We start from the raw sequence: 17,059 nt of genomic DNA, 5'->3' as shown, positions 1-17,059 counted from the left end.
ATGAAAATGATATTGCAAGAAAGCTTTAAAAATGCCAAAAATCCCACAAAACCCCCAAACCAAAAACCACCACTAATCATAAGGAAACTCTCGTGGTTATATTAATTTAAGAAAGAGGAAGTTTTTCCCAAAACGCCTCCCAGCAGGCTTTCCCTCACATCTCATTGGTCAGAATTTCCTCACATGTTCATGCTTAAATGAATCTCTGACGAGAGAAGGAAACTTACATAGGCTAGAGTTGGAGCTTTAGAGAGCTCATGCTTACAGCAACGAGAAATCACTTACTGGGACCGGGATGCTGGCAGCTCCCTCAAGGTGCCTGGTTGTACTTCTCCCTCTCAGGACAGGCAGGTGTTCCTGAGTGGGGGCTGCTCTTACCCCGTGGGGATTTGGGACTCATGTTTCTCCCCCATCTTGCAGCTCCATCATCTTAGTCTTCACCTCCAGTGACCAGACGGGGGAAGAGAATGCAAAGCAGCCACACTTCTACTTAACACACACTATTTCTTTTTTTAATGCAATTTTATTGCACTCACACAGTATACAATCTGTCCAAAGTATACAATTGGAGGCTCATAGCATCATCACATAGCTCATCACCACCATTCATTTTTTCTATCATCACACAGTTGTGTACTCATCAACATGATCATTTTCAAAACACTTGCATCACTCCAGAAAAATAAACAAAAAGAAGAAACTCATACATCCCATACTCCTTACCCCTCGCTCCCATTGGCCACCAGTATTGCAATCTACCGAATTCTTTTTCACCCCTTACACCTCCTCATTATTTAATTATTTTGTCATTATTTTTTTATTCATCTGTCCATACCCTGGATGAAAGGAGCATCAGACAGGCTTTCACAATCACACAGTCACACTGTAAAAGCTATATAGTTACACAATTGTCTTCAAGGATCAAGGCTATTGGAACACAGTTCAACAGTTTCAGGTACTTCCCTCTAGCCACTCCAATACATCATAAACTGAAAAAGGGGATTTCTATATAATGTATAAGGGTAACCTCCAGGATAACCTCTCAACTCTGTTTGAAATCTCTCAGCCACTGACACTTTATATTGTCTCATTTCTCTCTTCCCCCTTTTGGTCAAGAAGGTTTTCTCAATCCCTGACGCTGTGTCCCAGCTCATCCTGGGATTTCTGTCCCACATTGCCAGGGAGATTTATGCCCCTTGGAGTCATGTCCTATGTAGAGGGGAGGACAGTGAGCTCAACTGCCGAGTTCACTTAAAGAGAGGCCACATCTGAGCAACAAAAGAGGTTCTCTGGGGGTGACTCTGAGGCATAATCATAAATAGGCTTAGCTTCTCCTTTGAAGAAATAAATTTTATTGGGGTGACCCTAAGATTAAGGGCTCCTATTGAATTTGTCGTCCCCACTGCTTGCAAGAATATCAAGAATTTCCCATGTGGGGAATTTAATATTTCCTCCTTTCTCCCCAGTCCCCCAAGGGGACTTTGCAAATACTTTTTATTCTCTGCCCAAAGTACTCTGGGATGTGTTTGGGCATCACACTAACCTGTACAAACCAACAAGACCCATGAAATCATGGTGTTCTAACAAACTGACCATACAAGCCAAACAAGATAGTGCACTACCCAAAACATAAATTTTGCAGCAAATAAACATTTCTTCCTTTGGTCTCACACAGAAGTTAAAATTTTAAAATATAGACCATATCATCCTTTACCCTGTATTCTGGTTTACTTTAGTCCTGTCGAGATCAGCTTCATTCATATCTCTAGTTGAAGTCTGATCATTTTTTCAACTTTTTTGAACAGTTGCTGTATGGGTAGCGCTGACTTTCACAGCTTCAGAGCTCTAACTCTGAGTCTCAGGTTTCACACAAATATCCGAAGTTCCAGGGAACAACCTGCATCTCAGAATTTAGAAATACCAGTTACAACTCAGGAATAGATGTGACTGCTGAAAGAGCTAATAATCTAGGAACCTTTTCAATAAGCCCCAACCTGAAAACTCATGCTCTTGACTTCAATTCTCTGAGTTTGTATATTATAGTTAGTCCATGTGAGTGAGACATGATAATATTTGTCTTTTTTGTTTCTGACATTTCATTCAACGTACTGCCTTCAATGTTCATTCACCTAATCGTATGCCTCAAAACTTCTTTCTTTCTTGCAGCTACTCAGTATCCATTGTGTGTCTACCCCACAGTTCCCCCTTCCATCCCTCAGTTGATGTGCCCTTAGGCCACCTCCATCTGTTGTAAATTGGGGACACTCCCCTACAAACATCAGCACACACTGTGTATTAACCCATCTCTTTCAAATTATACTTGTTTTTTCTGCTCACACTCACCGACAAGGACCAGTCATGTGGTCACATCTAGATGGGAAGGGAGCTGAAAACACAGGGCCTGGCAGGAGTGCTGACTCCCAGTGATAACTGCATACTGTGCAATGAAACACTCATTTTTCTAGAGCCCTGGCTTTGTGTCAGGGGTGGGGATGGAAGCAGGAGTACTAAATATTGAATGACAAACCAACAGCATCTACTACATAAATGATTTATTTGGTCTTTCTCAGTTATCCCCAAACAATGCTTTTCCATAAATATTATTATTGTGCCCATTTTATAGAGATGGAAACTGAGACCTAGAGAGATTAAATCATTTGCTCAAGGTCAGGTAGGTTTTTCAAGTGGCAGAGCCAGAGGCATGCCCTGGCAGTGTGACGTTACACCTGGTTCTCGTGACCTTTATTCTAAATTACCTGAGCTAAAGCTTGAGCCCTTGTTCATCACTTGACTTTGGGGCTTCTGGCTCCAGCAAGTACCAGAGGGACGCCTTTTGTGAAAGGGGCCATACAGATGAGATGCAGGTGTCTGTCTGCCTCACACTCTCCAAGTGTTTTATTGTCACAGTATCATGGTTCATGGAAATGCTATTCCAGCCCCTCTTTTCCTGAGTAATGTTGACCCATGTCTGGGCAAATAAAAACAGTTTAGTATGTGTGTTCAAATAAAACCTAAACTCTCTCATTTGCCAGGAATGACTAATTCCCATGACTCACATGACAAACCCCCTCCCTCCAAAAATATAAAATGTTTCTCTGGTTTTTCATCCTAGCATGCAGTGAAGGTGGAAATGTTTATTTCGTTATTTATTTTGTTTTTGTCGTTGCATGTATCGCTGGCTGTCCCTGGCATTCTGTGTACCACACCTATACCAAAGATTATAGCAGGAGGGTAGTACAGAGGCAGGAGGGGAACCCAGAAGAGGGGAGTGCTGGGAGAGGGCTTTTACAATTTAATATAATAGTGTAATCCACACCTCCTTTTTAAAATTAAAAGCAAAAACGCCACTCTCACTTATAGCTGCCATTATAAACTGAACAGATTGGAAAAAGAGGATGCCAAATGAGCTCATTCTCATTCAAAGTCTTTGCTATATTACCTGAAAATGTGTTTACAGAGTGAATTTCTTCCCCTCGTAGAGAGAGCCTCGCTCAAGCCATTCACCTCTTTAATCAGAGCTCAAGAACTTTCCAACTTAATTTATTTTAAGCAATTTCCTACTGAAATGCAGCACAGAGGTGGTCATACCCACCATTTGAAGTGCTAATGATTCACATTGTAACTCCAATCTGCTCCCTTGCCTGCATTTGGCATACTTTGTGGAGTCATTTTAATATTCCACAATCACTTTAATATACTGTGTCATCTTGGCCAAGTTACTTAGGCTCTCTGGGCCTCGGATGCCTCATCTGTAAAGTGGGGGGGTTGGACTAGTGGTTTGGGACTATTTCATCCCGAAATAAAACTTTACAAGGTACTCCAGTGTATAAAAGAGAGAAATGCAGAAGTGCTCTATCTGTTGCTGAAACAGTTGTTGAGCAGACCTACTGTGTGCAGGGCACTGTGCTGGGTGGTGGGAGTACAAAGCTGAGTAGAACACAGCCTCTGCTCATCCTCTAGTGGGGGAGATAAATACACAGGTGCAAGACAGATGCACAACTGTGCGACACACACATTAGATGCAGAGATGGGGAAATGCATGGGACATGGCGGGACGCCACTGTCGGGAGAACAGGGGAGGCTCTGGAGGGCTGGAGCTTCTGCACAGCCTCAGTCGATAGCTGGGTGTGTGTTGTCAGTGGCCCACCCTGAGCTCACCTGTGTCTCTCCATTTGTCTGCATTGGGGCACTAGGCTCGGGCAAGTGCAGACTGGAGGTGTGGGAGCCAATAAAACTGTTAAGGTAGGAGAATCAGAGGTAAATGCCTGAACCTCCTATCCCCTGAGGATTATTTTAATGCACCTTCTACAGTTTGCCCAAAGTGGTGCCCACCTTGGCAACCTGCCCTTTACTGGTTGTCTCTCATTCCCTGACTTGATCTCCCTGGTTCTGTCATCCCTATTTTCTCAGATGACTTCCTGAATAAATGACTACACCCAAGTTTGCTTCCAAGACAACCGAAAGGGAGAGAGTAGTTCTGTATGGGCCAGTGAGAATGGCATTTCAGAGAGCAGGATGCCGTTGAATGGGAGCAGATGCCCCAAAGTGAGTAGCAACAGAGAGAATGTGAGAGTGCTAAGCAGTCAGGGCTGGCTGGACTGTAAGATGTGAGCTTGTTGACTGACTGGAGAATGGGGGGTAAACAACCATCCATCTCAGATTTCCAAACTCCCCAAGACACTCTCAGCCCACTCCAACCCATCAACCATTGTGTGCTCGCAGAAAGCAAACTCTTTCTCTTATTTGCTAATCCAGTGCAGGCTGAGTGCACTTTCCCCGGGGGAAGGGAGGAAAGGCAGTCCCCACTGCTGAGGAGCTTTTCTCGGGAGCTTGTGGGACTGGTGGGTCACAGCACCCTCCCATCCTGCTAGGCCTCGTGGTCTAGGGCAGCTGACACAGCCTAATGACATTCCAGCCTTTCCCTGGAAGTGGAGCTCATTGTGATTATTACCTCATTCTACTTAATCTGCAAATGAGGAGTTAGCATTTAAAATGTCTCTTGAAGGGCAGGAGGTATGGACTAGAATTTTACAGTAGGGACTGTAGGAAAAATGGTTCCAGTGTTGTGAAACTGCATGGATGTAATAAAAGAAATGAAAGTGAAAAAAGCAAACCGCGGCAAAGAGAAAATAACGGTGACAAGGTGCAAAGGAGCTAGGAGTGAGGTTGCACAACATTCGCGCTGTTAAGTCCTGTTCATTTGCATGAGGAAGGCCACAGATTCAACTTTAAGCTTTTCAATCACTGAGATGAAAAGGAAAGCACTGCCAGTTAGAGTATTTACAGAATTGATAGGTAAACACAAACCAGTTGCTAAGGAAAAGCACAACCATCTACAGTACTGAGACCAGAGTAAAATTGTTTCATGGGTCCTAAATGGAGAGGATGTTTCCTGATATAATGAACAGTACCTGTAAACCCATCTTTCTAATGAACACAATGACAAAGCGAGTACAGCTATTTTTTAGGACATGCTTCAATGTGGGCTGATGGCATCATGACAAAATGCACTTCAGTAAAAGCCACTCATGGGGAGACCGATATGATATATCTAGGTATCAAGCCCACTGATGGCTTACTTAATTCATAATTCATAGATAGACCTTAGGGTACCTAGAAGAATGTATAGAGTGCATTTACTTCAGGTAGTCTTCCATAAATATCGTTTCCCTTGGCTGAGCTTCTAACAAATATTGTGGGGCAGTATGTTTGAAATTATCATCTGAAATTATCTGTTTGAGGTGGCTGGTTACGCACAAAACCACTTGCTCTAGGAATCGATCAGCCCAGCTGGGGCAGGTCTGATATCTTCCAGTGAAGATGCTGGAACCACACTGAGACAGCCACTGCTGCTCAGAAATGGGACTCCAGTGTTTTCATAGACAGGGGGCCCACCACTCTCCTCAAAACTTGTGGGATCAAAATGGTGTGATAAGAAGTTTCAGGGCTCTGTTGCCCCACAGAAGCTTTGAACAACCAGCAAGAATTGGCAGATACATCTTTTTCAAGAAGACAGTCAGAAGATTACAGTAACAGAGTGAGCACCGCATCAAGGAAAAGCCTACTTGAAAGTCAAAGGATCTTGTGGCCCTCTGGCTGGCCCCTTCCCCACCCGTCACTGGCTTGGTGTGATGTCAGTGCAGATCCCTGGTGCTGGTTCTGGAGGGAGCAGAGTAACCCTTGTGCATATACTAGGAACATCAGTGTCTGGCCCAATCTGTCTAGTGGTGGCCTGAGGGACTTGCTGTTCCAGAACTTGCCCTGGGTGTAGAAGGCATCTCACAGAGCTATCTTAAAGAACACTGTGGAGAGCAGTCGAGTGGCCATCTAGGGCAAGGGATTGCTGGCTGTACTACACACGTTGCAGTGCCTGGGACTGGGAGAAAGCTGTCCTGGTGTAGAAGGGACATTCAGAACTGTGTAAACAGGGGATTCCTAGGTCCGAACATTCATGCCCCAGACAGGACACATGCACAGAAAGGACCAGGGAGGACCCTGTGCTTTGGCCTGGAGCTATTCTTCAAACTCATTGTATGAATAGCTCTGCAGGGTAGCACTCACACAAGTCAATCTGCAAAGCCAGGAAAAGGTGTTCTATTTTTCTCCTTTTATTTGGTGAGCTCCTGGCACTCAAGAAAAGCTCTGTCATAATACCAGTTGGAAACAAGCTTAAAGAATAAACACCTAGGAGTGTAAATTCCAATGATAACACATTAAAATAGCAAAATGCCAGATTTTTATTGAGAAATCTTCACAGACATACAGTCCCTCTATAGTATACACACAATATTATCACATAATTGTGTTATTACTATGATCATTTTTAGAACATTTGCATCACTCCAGAAAAATAAATAAAAAGAAAAAAGATAAAACTCATACACCCCATATCTCTTACTCCTCCCTCTCATTGATCACTAGTATTGCAATCTACACAATTTTTTTAGCCTCTTATCCCCCCCCATTATTTATTTATTTTTATCCTTTTTTTTCTCATCTGTTCATACCCTGGATATAAGAAGCATCAGACACAAGGTTTTCATAATCACATGATCACATTGTAAAAGCTATATAGTTATACATTCGTCTTCAAGAATTAAGGCTAGTGGAACACTGTTCAACAGTTTCAGGTACTTCCCTCCAGCCACTTCAATCTACCATAAACTAAAAAGGGATATCTATATAATGCCTAAGAACAACCTCCAGGATAACCGCTCAACTCTGTTTGAAATCTCTCAGCCACTGACACTTTATTTTGTCTCATTTTTCTCTTACTCCTTTTGGTCAAGAAGACTTTCTCAATCCCATGATGGCATCCCCCTTGAGAGTCATCTCCCATGTTGCCTGGGAGGTTTGCGCCCCTAGAGTCATGTCCCATGTAGGTGGGAAGGCAGTGAGTTCACATGCTGAGTTGGCTTAGAGAGAGAGGCCACATCTGAGCAACAAAAGAAGTTCTCTGGGGAGTGACTTTTAGGCATAATGATAAGTAGGCTTAGTTTCTCCTTTGTAAGAGTAAGTCTCATAGGGGTGAAACTCAAGATCAAGGGCTCAGCCTATTGAATTGGTTGTCCTCACTGCTTGTGAGAATACCAGGAATTTCTCAGATGAGGAAGTTTTAATATTTTCTCCCCAGGAGGACTTTAAAATGCCCAGATTCTAATAAAGGATTACAAAACATACAAAGAAACAGGCAAAAGCCCAAGCAAAGGAGAAAATTAAAACTTTAGAAACCATCATAAGATCAGACCTGGGAAATTCTACACAAATATTTTTTTAAATGATCCTAAATATGTTCAAAGAGCTAAAGGAAAACATGGACAAAGAACAAAAGGAAATCAGGAAAACTACAGATGAAAATTATAAAAGGAGCCAAACAGAGCTGAACACCACTGTAAGAGAAATTAAAAATTCCCTAGAGGGATTCCACAGCAGATTAGAGCTGGCAGAAGGAAGAATCACTGAAACTTGAAGATAAGACCACTGAAATCATCCAGTGTGAAAAACGGAAAGAAAAACAATAAAGAAAAGTAAACAGAGTCTGAGGAAACTGTGGGAACCATTAAATATACCAGCATATGCATTGTGGGAGCCCCAAATGAAGAAGAAAGAGAGAAAGGGGCAGAGAGATGTTCAAACAAATAATGGTTGAAATTTCCCCAAATTTAATGAAAGACATGCAAATACACATCTGAGATGCTCAATGAATTCTAAACAGGACAGGATAAACCCAAATAGACATAAATCACCCCATGTTATAATCAAACTGTTGAATGTCAAAGGTAAAGAGAAAATCCTGAAAGGTGCAAAACATAAGCAATGTGTCACATATCCAAGGGAGCCTCAATAAGGTTAAGTGCCATTTCTCAGTGGAAACTATTCTAGTTTGCTCGCTGCCAGAATGCGATATACCTGAAACAGAATGGCTTTAAAAAGGGAATTTAATAAGTTGCTAGTTTACAGTTCTAAGGCTGAGGAAATGTCCCAATTAAGGCAAGTCTATAGAAATGTCCAATCTAAGGCATCCAGGGAAAGATACCTTGGTTCAAGAAGGCTGATGAAGTTCAGGGTTTCTCTCTCAAGTGGAAGGGCACATGGCGAACACAGTCAGGGTTCCTCTCTCATCTGGAAGGGCACATGGCGAACACGGCATAACCTGCTAGCTTTCTCTCCTGGCTTCCAGTTTCATGAAGCTCCCCGGGAGGCATTTTCCTTCTTCATCTCCAAAGGTCATAGCTGGTAGAGTCTCGGCTTCTTGTGGCTACATTGTTCTGCTCTCAGAATCTCCACCTTTCTCCAAAATGTTTCCTCTTTTATAGGATTCCAGTAAAGTAATCAAGACCCACCCAAATAGTTGGAAACACGTCTCCACCTAATACAGTTTAACAACCACTCTTGATTGAGTCATATCTCCAAGGAGATGATCTTATTACAGATTCAAACATACAGTACTGAATAGGTATTAGAAGAAATGGCCGCCTTTACAAAATGGGATTAGGATGAAAACATGGCTTTTCTAGGGGACACGCATCCTTTCAAACTGGCACAGAAACCACGGCGGCATGAAGGCAGTGGGAAGGTACGGCAAAAAAAATTACCAACCAAGAATTCTGAATCCAGCATTACTTTCTTTCAAAATGAGGGAGGGATTAGACATTCCCAGGGAAACAAAAGCTGAGGGACTCTGTCACACTAGACCTGCCCTACAAGAAATACTAAAGGAAGTTCTGCAAGTTGAAAGGAAAGGAAAATACTAGACAAAAGACTGAAGCCACACGAAGAACCAAACATGTCTGGTGAAGATGTGGTAAATATTAATGCCTGAACTGTTATACTTTTTTTTCCCTTTTGCATGGGCAGGCACTGTATTGTACTTTTGATTTGTAACTCCACTTTTCATTTCCTACAGGATCTAAAAGGCAAATGTTAAAAAGTGTAGCGTTAGTCAATGGTTCTGGACTCACAATGTGTAAACATACTACCTAGAGGGGGGAAGGATGGAGAATTAAAGGATCATAATTTCTATAGGTTATTGAAGTTAAATTGGTATCAAAGCAAACAAAATTGTTACAGATTTAGGATGTTAAATTTAAGCCTCATGGTAACCACAGAGAAAATATCAGAGAGTATGCAAACCCCTGCACACAGCAAGTACGGTACAGGTTGCCAGAGGTGGAGAGGGAGGGCAATGGGTGAGGTGATGCAAAATGAAAATACAGCGTTCTGTCTGGGGTGAAGGGAAAGTTCTAGTAAAGGATGGTGGTTAGGGTACTGTAACATTATGAACGTTATGCTTGGAAGGTACTGGGATGGAAAGATTTATGTTGTATATATGTTTCCACAATTAAAAAAAAAGACAGAGAGACTAAAGAAATAATGACAATTAAATGTAATACATGATATTGGATGGGATCCAAGCATAGAGAAGAAAAGGCTCTGAAGGATATTATGGGGACATAAGAAAAAATTGGAATAGAAACTGTAAGCTTTATGTCAATGTTAAATTTCCGCATTTAATTGACAATTGCATTTAAGCTAACTACATAAGTGAATATCTTTTGTTTGTAGGAAATGTACAAGCAGCACGTGTACACAGAGTATAATATATGCAACCTGCTCTCAAAAGTCAATTACAGGACCACGGTGGCTCAGTGTCAGAGTTCTCGCCTGCCATTCCGGAGACCTGGGTTCGATTCCCCGAGCCTGCCCATGCCAAAAAAAAAAAAAAAAAAAAAAATAGATGGTAGACAGAATGATATGGCAAAAGTGGCAAATTGTTAAATTGGTAGATTTGGGTATCTCGGGTGGAGTGGGAGTATGTTTGAGTTCTCTGTATGGGGTTTGTATTATTTTTGCAACTATACTGTGTTTGAAATTATTTCAAACTAAAAAGTAAAAAACAAAAGTAATTCTTTCTAACTCAGGTAAATGGGTGAACTTCGTCATAAAGCATGGACACAATGATTTTAGCCTAGGAAAAAAATTAAAGCAGGTGTGACAAACCTGCTAGCACCATTCCCTGTGTACCGTCCAACAAATACGAAGTTGCAAAATATACTATTTCCCTAAGTGGCTTGTTAGGGGGATTATAAACTACAAAGTGGTTAGAAATTGGGCAATGTCTCAAAAGTGATGACTTGGATTTTAGAAAAATTGATCTGTCCTTCCTTCCAGTAGAGTAAGTAGATAGGAAGAGATAGCTGTCCTAGGTTTTTTTTGTGTGTGTGCTATATGCCTGGGGTCACACCTCATTCTTTTTCCATGTGAGTATCCTGTTATTGCAGCACCATTTGCAGAATTTTTGTTTGTTTGTTTGTTTTTTCTTTGTTTGCTTGTTTGTTGGTTTTTGGGAAGTGCATGGGCTGGCAATCGAACCCGGGTCTCCTGCATGGCAGGCGAGAATTCTACTACAGAACTTGCACCCCTGCCCCCCATCCTAGGTTTTTGTAATAAAACCATGTTCCCTGGAGATGAAAGTTCCCTGGTGTTGCTTTGAGCCACTGGATAAAAATTGCCAAGAGACAGAGTTGGCCTCATTTGTAATAAATAGAGTTAGCTCAGTGATGAGGGGCATGATGACTTAGATTTTAGAAAGATTGACCTGTCCTTCCTTCCAGTAGAAGGAACTTGTACTGTACTTGCTTACTTTGCCCACTGCTGGAGATAGTCTACACCCATTAATGAACTTAGGCATCTCAGCCAAGAAGGGCCACAGCCTGTGGTCGTACACATACACATCCAGCCCAGCCCAAAGGGGTATCCACTCACTGAACAGAAGTTAGAGAACAGGTAGGAGCAGCGGGGACAAGGAAACTGGAAAGTGCAGCTAGCTAAGAGAGTTGTCTGGACTCTGATAAATCACACGCTCTTGAGGTTGGAAAGGTCTTTCATCAGAGATCAGCTTGTCCAGGCCCCACCTAATGCAGTAAATAGGGAGACATCTAAGCTCTGACTGAATGCTTTTCAGAGAGGAGCAGTACCACCCTTATAAAATGGCATGCCCCTCATCACTGAGCTAACTCTATTTATTACAAATAAGGCCAACTCTGTCTCTTGGCAATTTTTATGCAGTGGCTCAAAGTAACACCCCAAGGCAAGTCTATTCTTGTTTAAAATGCAAAACTTCCAAAAATATCTGAAGATAACTACTCAGCTCTCCCTGTTGTCTTCTCTGACTCTTCCAGAAGAAACTATTTTCAGATAGGCTAGCTCCTCTCTGGATGAGGGTTGCCAGATTTAGCAAATAAAAATACAGGATACCCAGCCAACTCTGAATTTCAGATAAACAGTGAGTAATTTTTCAAAATTATTCGCCATCTATTTGAAATTCAAACGTAACTGGGCGTCCTGTATTTTTAACTAGCAACTTACTCTGGATGCATTTGAAAATGTAGTGCCTAGAACTTAAGATAATATTACTGTTGAATACAGAAATAGAGCTCAAGTACGGTGAGAAAGGCTGGTGGGGAAATGGTAGAGGGAAGGGAAGAGGAGACCAAGCACGTAAGTGTGCGAAGACAGGGGTAATGTGCCTTCCCGTTTGGCATCAGAGCCCCTCCCACTAGCACACCCAGCTCTGTGCCAGGGCACAAGACTGGATAAGGGAAAGTCAGTCCAGACAAACACCTGTGGGTGTTACCACCTGGGGTGTTCCTGACCCACAGTAAAGAATCTACTCCATCTACACCCTGCAGTTTCCTCCAACTATTGCTAATACTTTCACAGTAGACTCTGCTGTCTCTATTCATTTTAGGAGACATTTTCAGCTCAGATGATGGCATATTTGCAGAACGCTACACATAATGGCTTGTACCTCTCTTATCTACTAACCTTCCTTTTGATTTCCTTTGCTCTGTTGGCGTCAATCTTCTCCCCATCGTTCGCCAGCATTTGAGGTCTTTTGATACATTAAATTAGCTTACAAGCTCTTCCAGAAAAAAGGTCTTGTATACTCTTAACAAAATAATAATGCCCTCCCTGTTGTGGTGAGCTGTCGCTGCAAAAGCCCCAGCTCGTTCCATTTTCTTCTTTTCTCCTCACACCCCTCCACCTGGGTGTCCTTTGTAGAAGTAAAGTCTCCGCGGGGTGGGTGCCAGGAGACAGTCAGGGCCGGCGGAAGTGGAGTCCGGTAGAGTTCTAAGTCCTCTGAGAACACTTTCTCTCCTATGTCCTGTTTCAGCCTTCTAGGAAGGAAAGCGCTTTGGGAGGTCACAGAGAGTGAGTGTTCAACCCATTCCAGATGGATGAGACCCCCCGTGGGTGTTGCAGCTCCTCACCAAAGCCCCTCATGACTTTCCGGTGGCCCCCTGCCCCCCAATACTGAATGACTCCCACTTATTGGAAAATAAATGTTCCCTTTCTCTTCCCCTTTAACTCAATTTCATTCTCCAATTCTATTGTTAAATCTTAAGTTTCTTTTTGATTAATAGTCCCTTGTTTAACTTCAATGGGGGAAATATATATCTGGACACAAAAGAGGGAATATAGTGAATGAAAGAAAAGAAGAAAATGGAACGAACTTTGCTGTTGAGCCCACACCTTCCCCCATGACTCCACTGAAGGAGGAGGGGTCAAGGTCAGTTCGTGCCTCTGCCTTTTCGTGTATGGGGTGGTAGAGGTGGCAGAGCCAACACAGCAAGCCTGGGCGAATATCAGGATAATCAACCATTCAGTCATTGGGAGCCTTTTTAACATTTTCATTCTTGATGTTAAATAATAAGGTGTTTTTGCCTAACCTCAGCAGGAAAGCTTGTTTGAGTGAGGGGGCATGTACACCCTTATTGTGTTGTCAGGGGCAGTGCCACAAAACACCCATCCAGAGATGAGGACTTGTGACCATCACTCCTGAGTGACATGGTGATTAGGTAAAGAAAACCGCAGAGGGGATTGGCGCTCCTTGGAGGTGGGGATGGGTTAGGATTGCTAGAGAGTGAGTCTTCCTGCCCCAGGCTGGCCACACAGATTAACCAAAGAGAGAACAACTGGTTTGGGGCAAAAGCCTTAGCAAATAGGAGGTTACTCACTCTGGCAAATAAATATCTTTCATAACAAAAGCATGATCAGGTTGCAGAGTCATGAGTGAACAAATTGTGCTGGGCTCTGCTGGGGGTGCCAGAGAAAGATTTTATGCTTTAATAGTCAGACCCAGGTAAAGGGAGTGGTGGTTACGGCCAACTGTCTGTAATTACTAACTGACACTCATTTTCTGCTCTAAAGAACGGCTCTCTCTGGTTGACTTTTGTGACCCAGTTGACTGCCCACCACCAACAGACTCTCCGCTCCAATCCTTCTTCCTCTTTTCATCCTCAACAGTCTTATTTATTCTTTCCATCGCAACCACTAGCGGTTATTTCCAAGATTCTAAGATGCACCTACTTAATTTAATAACACCTGGGGAAGCCCGTCCGATTAAGGACACACATCTCCTTAGACGATGACGTAAGGCTCACCTCTACACCTCCCAGCAACAGACCTGCTAATCTTTCAGGGCTCACTTTAAAGTTATCACGTCCTCGAAGCTTTTTCTGACAACCTTCCCCGGGACTCACCACTCCCTTGTTTGGTCACCGTTGTACCTTGGACATGCTGTTACACGTTAAGTTGTGATGTACTTAATTGATTTTACACACTTCCCACCCTCCTCCCTCTAGACTGTAATTACCTTGAGGGCAGGTACTGTCTTAGTTCTCTGTAGTCCCAGGTCTAGCCCAATGCCCCGTATCAATTCATGCTGTAAATACTTATTGACGCCCTACTACATGCCTGGCGTGCTCCCAGACTTGCACTTGTGTGTTAAACGAGAATTTATAGCAAGGACCATTAGAACACTGGGGATACAAGCGGATGGGACAATCTCTAAGGCCCTTCCATTATTAGACAGGGATGGGAGCACACAGTGCCCATGTGCTACTAAAGCGAACACAATCAAGGGCCAAAATGTGTGGTTCAGACTTGAAGCCACTGTGTGGGCTGAAGACAGGGAAATGATGGGGATGAGCTGAAATCTGAGCTCCTGTGGGAGCCAGGCCTTACTGGGCTCTGTAGCTCCAGCACCTTTCAGGGTCTAGCATTAGGCTTGCCCTCAAAGTTGGTTAAGTAAAACTGAAAAACTTCATAGAGAAGTTCTAGGGAAGGATTGGGATGGGAGGGGAAAGGGGTGCAGGGCGGGTAAATAGCATGACTGAAAGCTGGAAGGCCGGAATGAACTCTAAGTTTCTTTCAGAGGGGTTCACACCTGGCTAAATCACATGTCTGTGAGTGGAAATAATGATGCTTCAGAGCAGAAGCAGTGTTGCTCTCCCCTCATCTGGGTAGCTTCCCCAGTCACATCTGTGATTTGTTTTGCACATATTAATGAAAAGTTGTGGTGAGGGGGCACTGGGGGTGAGGGCAGCTCTCTGTATGTATGAATCATGCTCGTGAAATTTCAGACAATGAACACCAACTATTTTCCCAATGCTGTGCGATCTTCTGTATTCAAATCAAAAGCACAAAACCCTATGGCGGGGCTTGGGGGCGGCGTGTGGGGGGGCTGACAGTTTTTATTGGCAACCAGTTGTGGCCACTTGAAGCAATGCATGTAGAATCTTAAGGGTACACCCACATGAAGTCCTGTAGCTATTAATACACTTAGGGCTTTAAAAAATGAGTGCATTTGTGGGAAGCTGGTCTAATCCGTTCCATAGCCCCAAGAAAATGAGTGCATAGTGGGAAGCGGGGAGGGGAGGCCCACCCAGACACCAGGCAGTGAAAAGTGTCAATGAGATCCTTGGTTTGGTCCTGCCACTTTGCTGCGAAGCACTGGGGAGCACTTTAGGCCCCTTTCAGATAAAGAAGCTGGAATCCACGGCCTTGAAAGTATTTTCCTTTCAGTGCTGTCTAAGCAACTCTTCGTGAGAACCCGATGGCTGGATGGTGGGGTGCTTAGCTCGAGCAGGAGAGGGTGAGGCGGTGGGGAGTTGGCTGCGGGATTTGTCGATGACTCCAAAGGGGCGTCCCGGGACCGCACTGAGCGGGTGGGATTTCCAGACAAGTCTTTCCAAGGCCAACTTTTAAAGGTCGGAGGAGAGTTTATCGTGGGGTGGGGGCCCCAACGGGAGAGCAGGGTGGGATCCGACGCCTCCTCCCCTTTAAGCGGGTGGCCGGGCGCCTCCTCCGTTACCTGGAGCGGGGAGGGGCTTGGGAAAGTTTGTGTTTGTTGCTGGCAAAGCGCCGGGTGGGAGGCGCGGGCGGGCGGGCGCTGCGGTTCTTCCCTTTTGCTTTCGGGAAGCGGTCGGGGCTGCACGTTCGGGTCCGCCGGGCCGGCTCCGGAGCCCGGATCCCCGTCCCGGGCGGCTGGAGGGAGGGAAGGGGGAGGGAGGGAGGGAGGGGGCAAACGGAGAAAAGGGGCGCACGTCGGCCCCAGCGCTGGGATTCCTCGGCTCCAGAAGACAGCGGAGCAGGCGCGCGGCCCAGGCGGAGGAGCGCGGTCTCCGGAGCAGTCGGAGCTGGAGGAGGACGAGGAGGAGGACGAGGAGAGGCGGCGGGGAAGGAGGAGGAGGAGGAGGAGGAGGAGGACGGCGAGAGTCGCGCCCGCGCGGCCAGCATGGGGCGCCGGGCGCCGAGGCCGCTGCTGCTGGCGCTCCTGTGGCTGGGTGAGTGCGCGCGGGGCTCGGCAGGGCCCCGGGGAGGGGGGGTTGGAGGCGACCGGCGGGGTGCGGCTGCAGCGCGCGGCCTGGAGCGCCGAGGGTGCCCGGGCCGCTCCCCGGGGTGGGGGGGCCTCGGCCTCGGCTGGGCTGGGCGGCGCGGCGGGGTGGGGACGGCCGCGAGGCTGTCCTGAGCGGGGCGCGAACCCGCCCCGACCCCCGCGCGCGGGGTGCCAGTCGCCGCTCTGCAAGGCCGAGCCTCGCCGCCCGCGTGCACCGGGGCGGGGGGGGGGGTTGGTGGCGGAGGGGGAGGGGCCCGCGCGTGGCTCCCTCCAGCCCCCCCCCCGCTACCTGTTGGCCGCCGGGGACGCGGCTCACCTTGAACTCGCGGCCCAGTAGGTGCCTGCGGTTCCTGGTCGGCGTCCCCAGCCTGAGAGCGGAAACGGGAGCCTTTGCCCTGCCCGCCATCACCGCCACTGACCGACCCTCTCTGCATACACGTCAGCCCACTCTGAGTTGCCTTTCCAGGGAAGCGAGGGAATCCACCAACTTCCTTCTGCAAAGGTCACGGGGTGTCCCCAGAGCGTTGCCATAAAAATCGGGATGCCCGGGCCCCCACGTTCAGATTGTGGCTGGATCTTCTGCCGTAAGAATAGCTGTGCTTGAAGCTGCCTGGCTGCAAATTTACACACAAAGACCTGAGAGCCTTGCCTCCTCCAACTTTTTCTACCTGTTACTTTTCCTCCCTTATCGTCCCTTGTCTGTCGAGCTCTGAAACCCTTGGTGCCCACTCGATAATGTGGCCCAGTGCCCTTCTCCCAACCCAAGGAATCTTTCGTGTCTTTTTTTTTTTCCGTTTCCATCTCACTCCATGCATGTGGATATTAAGATTATCTTAATCAGCCACAGAAATACATCCATTTATTGAGTGCCAGCAT

The 17,059-nt window shown here is 45.5% G+C and overlaps 1 protein-coding gene across 1 annotated transcript in view; it reads left to right on the top strand.

Annotated features, from left to right (window-relative positions):
- The first annotated feature begins 15,724 nt into the window (after positions 1 to 15,724).
- The window catches only part of PTGFRN (prostaglandin F2 receptor inhibitor), an 86,387-nt gene continuing 85,052 nt past the window's right edge, over positions 15,725 to 17,059 (top strand). The window contains exon 1 of the mRNA XM_077119769.1: positions 15,725 to 16,130. Coding sequence (XP_076975884.1) covers positions 16,082 to 16,130 — 49 coding nt within the window. The 5' untranslated portion in view covers positions 15,725 to 16,081. The remainder of the gene's footprint in view (positions 16,131 to 17,059) is intronic.

Source organism: Tamandua tetradactyla, chromosome 11 (genome assembly GCF_023851605.1).
Source record: "Tamandua tetradactyla isolate mTamTet1 chromosome 11, mTamTet1.pri, whole genome shotgun sequence".
Taxonomy (NCBI): Eukaryota; Metazoa; Chordata; class Mammalia; order Pilosa; family Myrmecophagidae; genus Tamandua; species Tamandua tetradactyla.
This window is presented reverse-complemented; position numbering and strand designations above follow the sequence as displayed.